Source organism: Penaeus chinensis, chromosome 36 (genome assembly GCF_019202785.1).
Source record: "Penaeus chinensis breed Huanghai No. 1 chromosome 36, ASM1920278v2, whole genome shotgun sequence".
NCBI lineage: Eukaryota > Metazoa > Arthropoda > Malacostraca > Decapoda > Penaeidae > Penaeus > Penaeus chinensis.
Genome location: NC_061854.1, coordinates 21,090,262 through 21,100,261, shown reverse-complemented (window position 1 = coordinate 21,100,261; position 10,000 = coordinate 21,090,262). Strand labels below are relative to the sequence as shown.

Here is a 10,000-nt window from a genome sequence, read left to right as displayed (position 1 = left end):
TATATATATGTATGTACGTGTACGTACACACACACATATACATGTATGTACATATATATATCTATTTATAGATATATATGTACACACATATATGTATATATATGTATGTATATGTACATATATATGTATGTATATGTACACATATATGTATATATGTAAATATATGTATTTATATATAAATGTATATATATACACATATATTAATGTATATATGTATATATGCATATATATTTTCATATATATACATGTATGTATGTATAAAATTGTACATACCTGGAGAGTTTGCATTTCCCCCTCAAGCTTTCTCTTGGAAGCAGTAAGACCGGCATTCTGGTTGGTTAGGTTACCGATATGTTCACGTGCATCGTTGAGCTCAGTCTCGGCATGGCGACGGCCGCGGTCAGATTGTTCCAGGAGCGTACGAGATTCCTGCAGTTCGCCATAGAGGGCGTTGTAACGACGCTCAGCAATGCCATACTGTTCACGGTACTCAGATGCAAGGCGCTGCTCTTCTTTAACACGGGCTTCCATACCCTTGATGTCATCCTGGACCTTCTTATAATGTTTGTGAAGGTCCGAATTAGCCTTATTAGCATGATCAAGGGCAATCTCGAGCTCGTTGATATCGGATTCAAGTTTCTTCTTTAAGCGAAGAGCCTCAGCCTTCCCCTTGGCTTCAACCTCAAGAGAAGCTTGCATGGAATCAATAGCTCTCTGGTGACACTTACTGAAAAAAAATACTATATGTCTACAATACTGCATCAAATTTTAAAGAATACTTTGTATAATAAATTCAAACACATGTGCAAACGTACACACATAACTACTTACCGAGTATTGTCAAATTCTTCCTCTTTCTCCTGAACACGCCTGTCAATTTCTTGGCGGACTTGGCTAAGTTCAAGTTGAGTTCGGAGAACCTTGTTCTCTTCTTGTTCAAGAGCAGCCTCGGCCTCCTCAAGAGCAGCCTGAAGCTCTTCCTTCTCAAGTTCGAGACGCCTGGCGTTCTTCTGAGCCTCATGATACGCTCGGCCTCCATCACCAATCTGGTCCATCAAGTCCCGGATCTCGTCATTGAGGTTCTTATTCTCACGACGGATTGAATCAAGTTGTTCAATATTTTCCTCATAAGCAGCCTTAAGGCGGAAGTGTTCGGTGGCGTAGTTGCGGCATTCCTTCTGAGAAGCATCAAACTCGGCAGAAAGGTCGTCGACCTTCAGCTTCCATTCAGAGATGATCTTATCAAAGTTCTTCTGTTTCTTCTCAGCTGAGTTGGCAAGAGTCTGTGCACGTTCAGCAGCAACTTGGAGATCATCAAGCTCAGCAGCAGCTCGCATCTTAGTCTTCTCCAGATGTAGATTCTTGACATTGAGAGATTCAATCTGCATTTCAGCTTCTTCAAGACGAGCGGCGAGCTTCATGCGAGAAGCTTCAATTTCTTCTGCACGAGCAACACCCTCAGACTCGTACTTGGAGCGCCACATGAGAGCCTCGGCATTAGCCTTTGAGAGCATGCGCAGTACATCACCCTTGGCTTCGTTCTCCTCATCGAGTTGTTGGCGAAGAGTTTCAATGTCGTGTTCCAAGTTGCGGAACTTACCCAAGAGAGTGGCTCGTGCCTGATGATAAAATGGATGATGATACCAGTTATCCTATTCTTATATTTACCCATGTATTATAAATTACACTGATTTCTATTCCTACGTAGAGATACATATATATACACTACATATAAAACAGCACTTTTCTCCAGTATGATCTTACCCTGCTTTCTTCATCAGCAAGTTTCCTTGTATCGTCGAGCTGATTTGTAAGCGACAGCTTGGTCCTGGAAAGCTGGGCTACCTGGTTCTCTGCTTCTTCTAGCTGGCGCAGAAGGTCAGCATTTTCGCAGGCAAGCTTCTTCTTAGTGGCATCATAGTCGCTCAGAGTGCGGTTAACATCGTCAAGTTTCGCACAGAGATCGCCGTACTGATGCTGAAGCTGTTTGGTAGTCTTCTCAGCAGTAGTCTAGCGAATTTATAAACATTAATACATGTGTATATGAATATATACACTGTATATATATATGTATATGTATATATATATATATATATATATATGCATATATATATATATATATATATATATATATATATTAATATATACTCACAAATAAATATGTGCATGCATATGTATATTTATATATACATATATACCTACATGTATGCATGTATATGTTTACATGCATTTTGGACAGAGATATAGGTATGTGAAGAGATAGAGAAGGGAAGAGAGAAGACTCACCTTATCACGGACAAGTGTATCCATGGCTGCTTTAGCATCATCGGCATCGCGTTTCATGGCATCCTTGTCCTTCTCTGTTCTGTTGTAAAATGTGGGGTTGAATTTCAATATTCATTCAAAAAGGCATGCAGAGTGTATGATAATGTATTAGGTTATGATACTATCTGAAACTTTGGAACACATCTTACCTGGCTTTCATTTTGTTAAGATAATCGATTTGTTCAGAAAGCTCAGCTACAGCATCATTATGCTTCTTACGGAGAGTGGCAAGAGCAGCCTCATGCTGGAGGTTGGATTCTTCGATGTCACGGCGGACCTTGGCAAGTTCACTCTCACGCTTCTTATTGAGCTCAATCTGCGTGGCAGTGGCACCGCCGGCTTCGTCCAGTCGCTCACTTAGGTCTCCCAGTTCGCGAGAAAGGAGGGTCTTGGCTTTTTCAGCCTTACTGCGAGCCTGACGTTCATGTTCTACTTCTTCCTCGAGTTCTTCAAGGCGAGCCTGAAGTTCCTTTAATTGTCTCTGATCTCTGTAAACAAGAGCTTGTTCATCCTCGATTTTGGATGTAATGGCAGAAATTTCCTTTTCCTTACGTTCAACGGCTACTTCGAGTTCCTTGTAATTACGTTCTAGGTCAGAAACAGCTTCTTGAGTCAACTTGAGGTCACCTTCGACCTTCCTCCTAGCCTTTTCAACCTCACTGCGAAGTTTCTTTTCACGTTCAAGAGAATCCTCGAGTTCGTCGAGGTTCGACTCCAACTTAGTCTTCATCTTGCTCAAGTGATTACATTTGTCCTCAATGCACTGGACATCCTCAGCAGTCTTTTGGTTGCATTCCTGAAGGTGCTTCTTCTCCTTGTTAACCTTGGTAATGAGTTCTTCTTGATGGGCTATCTCCTCATTAAGGTTGTGAATCTGCTCTTCCTTGGTGGCCTTGTCTTGTTCACCCTTCTGAACAAGAAGCTCGAGATCCTCAAGTTCTTTCTTAAGGTTTCCAACCTCTTGTTCGCACTTCTTCCTACCATTGGCAATCTGACTTCGCGCTTCTTCTTCTTTGCGAAGACGTTCCAAAGTTTCCTGGGGTACCAGAGTAAAATGGGAATAGTTATAATGTGAATTAACCACTTGCAGTGTGTATATGTGTGTGTGTGTGTGTGTGTGTGTGTGTGTGTGCGTGCGCGTGTATGTGTGTCTATATATCTATATCTATATATTCATATACATGAATTTGTGTGCAAGAGTGTGTGTGTGTGTATCTATATCTATCTATATATCCACATGCATAAATTTGTGTGCATATGAGTGTGTATGTGTGTGTGTGTGTGTGTGTGTTTGTTTGTTTGTTTGTTTGTGTGTGTGTGTGTCTGTGTGTGTTTGTGTGTATGTGTGTGTATGTGTGTGTATGTGTGTGTATGTGTGTGTGTGTATCTGTGTGTGTGTGTGTGTGTGTCTGTGTGTGTGTGTGTGTGTGTGTGTTTTCTGTTATATAATGCGCTAATGAGTATGTGCATATTTCATATACAACATGAAAGTCCCTTACATTGAGCTGTCCTTCAAGTTCTGCTTTCTGTGCTTGCAGTTTGGCTTGTTTGTCCAAGTACTCAGACATTCCACCTTTTGAGGAATCAAGAGCATTCATGAGCTCAGCTCTTTCCTCAAGAAGAGCAGCGTTCTTGATTTCGAGTTCTGCGCGCGCCTTAACCTCCTTTTCGAATTCAGCCTCAGCTTTTTCAGCCATTTCCTCCAACTTTGCGATCTCATCCTCGGCACGCGTGGCGCAGAGCCTGGGCTTGAGCTTGATCCACAGCTCATACCAAAGCCAAGCGCGCATGATCTTGAACTTCCTGAGGTTGCGCTGCACAACAATGAGGGCAGTGCGCTGCTTCTGCATCTTGGAGTAGAATTTGCGGCTGATGTAGCCACGAACCCATGCTTGGAACCAGGTGAGGAGATGGACCACGCGATCTTCACGGATCTCCTCAAGCCTACCCAGGACACCAGCGCGGAAGAACACCTTAATCAAGAGAAAAAGATATAAAGACAATCCACGTATATATTTTGATAAATGGAATTATAAGCTAATGCTATTGGGAGGAGGCATACAAGAACGCTTTTATAACCTCAGAAAATGTACCTTAAAATAAGCAAATATTTATATTAACCTTTGTGTTACCGCAGCGGTACAACTCGGGATCAAGGCCGGCCTTTTTGAAGCAGGCTTCAGCTGCCTTCTTGTCCTCCTTCGCCTCGATCATCTCCTGGGCTGCTAGAATGTTGTACCTGGTACCCAATGAAAAAACTAAGTAGTTTTAGTATTTTATGGGCTATAATACACTTGGACCATTAAAACTTAATGATGGACATAAATACAGAAACAGTAACGAGTATGTATGAAATAAAACAGCTAAACCATAAAAGGACTGATAAACCATGATGCTCGAAGTAGAGCTGACCTGGCGATAAACCCGAGATTATTTTGGTTTTATCGTCTAATTAGGATTCTTGTCTTACTCGAAAGATTGCTGTGGCTGATTCCTTCCTTTCAGTATGGGGTTTTACAACAGTTTTTTATCGCCTTCTCAAGAATCCCTACTTCTTATCAACAATCATCTATATATACAAAGTGTAAGAAAACACAGAAGGAATACCGCTGCTTGAAGTCAGGATAAGGCATCCTGTTAGGGAAGCCCTTTTGGCAGATACGGATGCCCTCAAGTACACCATTACAGGTCAGCTGATGCATGATGAGGCCAGAATCCACAGCGCCTACGGGCAAGAATCAAACAGATAAGCTTTTGAAAGTACTTCGAAATTTTACGATAAGCGCAGTACATTTTTTTTATAATAAACACTAAGGAAAGTTTTTTTCGTTTTCCTCAAATCTTACGAAAAAGGATAACAATAACTTACCAGGTTTCTTAAATTCGTTAGGCACAATGCAGCGGATGAAATGCGGATGAGTAGCGTTGAGAGTCTTCATCAAATTGCTCAGCTGATCCTGCGAAATATAGATAATAATCTATGCTTTAGTATGAAAAGGCATAACTCACAAATATACATATTAACGCCGCACAATCCATCAATAACGTGGTCCTCATTCTTTTTCAAAATATGTTTCAATATTTTACAAAAGAGTGGGGAAATAAAAGAGGGAGGGTCATTCACAAGAAATCTGCAATCATCCAGATCATAATGTGTTAATCCATAGTGCATACAACCTCCCCGAAACAATATTTACATCAGGAGCTTGAACGCTTAAATCTTAACTATAACAGGGAAATCATGTGAACTGGCGGATTAAATGGAAAGATATAGGTGGGATATCGTAGGAATAACAGCTATAAGATATGCTAGCAGTGGTGACTTAACAACACTGTTACTGTGGAAATTATTTACGAAAAAGTCAGCTTTCTTGTCCTCAAAGATGTGTCACTTTTGAAAGGTTCCCCGTTTTAAGCAGAATAATTTTGCCAGATTAGAAAATATAACCATGATCCAAAAATATATCCTAAATTTAATCACGAAGATTAAGAAAATATTTATTTTTTCCAAATATTCTTATCAAAACGGTACGAAAAGAGAAAAGTCACCTGGGGACATTACAAAAGATAAGGGACTGACCACCAGAATTTGGATAAGAAGACTACAATCTTATATTTCCTAATGCACTCAAACAAGCATAAAGCCTTAAGAATCATCAATACAATAGCAATATACCATAATCAATACATACTAGAGTACGTCCAAGAATAAACACAAACAAAGAGCGGAAATCATCTAATCAATATTGAGCTCAGAGACATAAGGAAGGGTAATTTCAGAATAATTCTTCCGAGACCTAATTATTCAGGAAAATATCATCACTAGGGAAGAATGTCGGCCTTTCTGCCAATGATAACACTGATAACAAATATGCGAGGAGATAGAAGGGAACATATCTATTTAGAGATGAATCTGCATATGTACAGTTGCAGGATAAACAGATACAAATTTACTGAAATCGAGAGATTATGACAACCGAGCTCGTACAGATCATTTGCATGCGAAAGCGTTTGTGCGTTTTATTTAATTATGCACGGAAAATAAATAATATGCTTTCCCCTTTCTTTCATTGTAAGTTATCGCAAAATAATTATAGAAGTAACATGTCCCAATTTATCAATTTGAAAGTATTTACATACCCTGTAACCAGATGACACCGTTTTGAAGCCAGTTTGCTGCTTACCGCCTTTGCCTGATAAGTGGAAAAGAAAACATGTATGGTAATACTAACTTCTATCTTGCCGATGAATGAAAACGTTTTCTTACGTTCAAGTTGTGTGAGTGTACGTCTGCGGAATTTGTTCTGTTTGTTTGAGCGTGTAATGATCTGTATGTGTATACTTAAACAAAAACATTATATATATACATATATGTATGTATGTACATACATATTTGTATATACATACATACATACATATGTATATATGTATCTTCATACATATGTATATATACACATATGTATATATATACATATATATGAATATCAAATACACATATATGTATGTGTATGTTTGTGCGTGTGTGTATTCATGCATTAATAACACACAGATATACATATATGTATATAGTTAGACAGATAGATAGATATGTGTGTGTATGTATGTATGTGTATATGCAGTTATGAATATACATATATATATATATATATATATATATATATATATATATATGCAGTATATGTATATATATGTATATAATATATACATTGTATATATACATATACATATATGTGTGTGTATACATACATATATACTTCTACATCTACATATATATAGACATGTATATACATATATGTGTGAGCATACATACATAATATGTATATGTGCATATATATATGCATATATACATATACACATATACACACACACACACACACACATATATATATATATATATATATATATATATATATATATACATATACATACATATGTAATCACACATATATATGTGTGTGTGTATATGTAGTTACACACACACATATACATTCATATATATACACACAGATACAGATACTTTCACATATGTATACATACAATATGCTAATGAATGTTAGGTGTCTGAGAGATGGCATATCTTTCTTCATAATCATGAAAGAAAGACTTACCTCCTTTACCACCTGCATCACCGGACTGGCCGGGATGGTCGGCGAAGATCTCGACTGTGAGGGCGTTGGAGGCCTTCTTGAGCTGGTCGACGACGGTGTCATTAAGAGGATCCTTGTTCTTCTCAAGCCAGCCAGTCAGGTTGTAGGACACAGTACCAGCGTAGTGAACGATGGCAAAGTGGTTGTCAGGCTGGCCGGGCTTTGGAGGCTTGGGCTTGATGAAGCAACGAGACTTTCCGAGATGGTTGTTGTTCAGCTTCTCCTCGAAGGTCTTGTCAGTAGCCTTGGGGAACATGGACTCTTCCTCAAGGATGGAGAGGAGACCCATTTTCTGACAGAAAATTTGTTAAAGTTAAAAGAAATATTATCTGCATCTTAAAACTGGGAGCAATTTTACCAAGAGCTAAATAATATTCAGTGAGAATAAATCGATGATTATACCTTCTCGAAGAGTTCAATGCAAGCCTGCAGATCCATGCCGAAGTCTACGAACTGCCACACAATTCCTTCTCTTGAGTATTCTTCCTGTTCCAGCACGAACATGTGGTGGTTGAAGAACTGCTGCAGCTTCTCATTACAGAAGTTGATGCAGATTTGCTCGAAACCGTTGAACTACAGAAAATAGACAATCATTATAATATATTATTAACACTGTTTTTGCTACAAATATTAAAATTAAGGCCTGTTTACTGAAAAGAATATAATATATTTTTTTTCTGCTGAAGAACACTAAACAACTTACGTCGAAAATCTCGAAGCCAGCAATATCGAGTACACCAATAAACATGGCACGAGTCTGGCCAGTCTCAAGTGTCATATTACACTTCTTGACGAGCCATGAGAACACACGCGAGAAGAGGCCCTTGGCCATGGCACCGATGTTGTAGTTGACAGCATTGACACCCACACCCTTGGTGACGAACTCGGCACCGACCTTGATCTTGGGCTTGCAGAAGTTCCTGTAGAGCTCCTCGGCATCAACACCGAGCAACTTGGCAACGATTTCTCCGGTCTTCAGAAAATGAAAGATGAAAAGGATTTTAAGGTGAATATGGAATAAGATAAAACTATGAGCTTTCTTCAAATCGTGTATGTCACCAGGTACCCATATAATCACAGATGAAGTCATACCTCAGTGCCATCAGGTTCGGCCTGCTCCTCACGACCTCTCTGCTTGAACTTCATGTTACCAAAGTGCATGACGCAAGCGGTGATTTTGTAGCAATTGTCTCTTTCCTCATTAGAGAAATTGAGGATACCGAATGCTTCCTGCAACCATATTATGAATAAAATAATTTAGGTTTGGGGAATTCATAAACTAGATATTTTCATGTGTCGCGACCTGGGTACTCAGTGTATAGTATAAAACAATTAAACATGAAAAGTGATATGTTTTATAAGTAATTGTATGCTTACGTGAGTGAACTGCATGTCCTCCTTGTCGTCGATAGATGGGACAGTGACCTTACCCTGAGACTCGTAGTGGTAGTCGTAAATGTCATTAGACAATAAGCACAATGCTGACAGAGAAAAATGGAATTATTAGAAACAGTACGCTATTTTTTCTTCTTACCAAGGGACGCACAGTGTAATGATAATCTTTATATGTGGTTCCCCTAGTAATTTTACCTAGGTTAATACTAAAGATCAACCTTTCATAGATATGTCTAGAATATTTGTATTCTCCGAAAGCACGTTCCAGCCAGTTTCTTTCGGTAGATATAACGTACACTCAATGGCTGCCCAAATGAGTATTCGCTTACGTTTGATGTAGTCGATTTGGTCGCACATCAGCTGGTAGAAGATATGGTAGCCACGCTCGGCGGGGGACTGGGAGATGACACGAGCCTTCTCCAGCAGGTAGACCTCGATGTCAGCGCCAGAGAGCTTGCCATTAGGAGCGAAGTGGACGCGGATGAACTTACCCTACGATGAAAGATAAAGTTGTACAATTAGATTCCAGCTTCTTGTATACATTTGAGCACTATCAGATTTCACCGTGAATAGCAGATTACAGATCATACTCACGAAGCGAGAAGAGTTGTCATTACGGGTGGTCTTGGCGTTACCATAGGCCTCAAGGATGGGGTTGGTCTGGATGATTTGATCCTCAAGGGTCTGCATTGGACAGAAAAATTGTACTGTAGAATTGTACTGTATACTTTGGAATTATTTTAGAAGACTGATATGTCGATTATTATTTGGAAATACCTTACCTGTTTGTTTTCGCTCTCTTTTTTCTCGGAAGCGCCGACGTTAGCGAAGTATGACAACACTTTCTTTGTATTCTCAGTCTTGCCTGCCCCAGACTCACCACTGTAGAGAAGAATCATTCAATGAATAAGAACACTGAAATCATTTGCCAGGTAGATACTGCTTCATTTCATGATCACTAGTTTTCTTTATTTCATTTTATATTATCCTGTATCATAACTTACGTAATAAGCATAGACTGGTTCTGGCGATCTGCAAGGAAAGAAAAACTGGTAATGATTTTTTTTACATTTTCTGATTCGAAAGTACTGTATTTTTTTATTTCCTTTCATACCCAACACAACTAATAGCTC

General features: G+C 39.1%; 1 protein-coding gene across 1 annotated transcript in view; it reads right to left on the bottom strand.

The window, feature by feature from the left end:
- LOC125044601 (myosin heavy chain, muscle-like) overlaps window positions 1–10,000 on the bottom strand; it is a 14,980-nt gene that overhangs the window by 764 nt on the left and 4,216 nt on the right. Inside the window, exons 3-21 of the mRNA XM_047641350.1 lie at window positions 9,872–9,899; window positions 9,650–9,749; window positions 9,462–9,551; window positions 9,197–9,359; window positions 8,850–8,953; window positions 8,565–8,702; window positions 8,176–8,445; window positions 7,875–8,045; window positions 7,434–7,764; window positions 6,466–6,518; window positions 5,195–5,282; window positions 4,933–5,050; window positions 4,447–4,564; window positions 3,825–4,298; window positions 2,475–3,361; window positions 2,287–2,365; window positions 1,765–2,010; window positions 832–1,619; window positions 274–727 (exon numbers count right to left, since the gene is read on the bottom strand). Of these exons, the coding sequence (XP_047497306.1) occupies window positions 274–727; window positions 832–1,619; window positions 1,765–2,010; window positions 2,287–2,365; window positions 2,475–3,361; window positions 3,825–4,298; window positions 4,447–4,564; window positions 4,933–5,050; window positions 5,195–5,282; window positions 6,466–6,518; window positions 7,434–7,764; window positions 7,875–8,045; window positions 8,176–8,445; window positions 8,565–8,702; window positions 8,850–8,953; window positions 9,197–9,359; window positions 9,462–9,551; window positions 9,650–9,749; window positions 9,872–9,899 (4,700 nt within the window). The remainder of the gene's footprint in view (window positions 1–273; window positions 728–831; window positions 1,620–1,764; window positions 2,011–2,286; window positions 2,366–2,474; window positions 3,362–3,824; window positions 4,299–4,446; window positions 4,565–4,932; window positions 5,051–5,194; window positions 5,283–6,465; window positions 6,519–7,433; window positions 7,765–7,874; window positions 8,046–8,175; window positions 8,446–8,564; window positions 8,703–8,849; window positions 8,954–9,196; window positions 9,360–9,461; window positions 9,552–9,649; window positions 9,750–9,871; window positions 9,900–10,000) is intronic.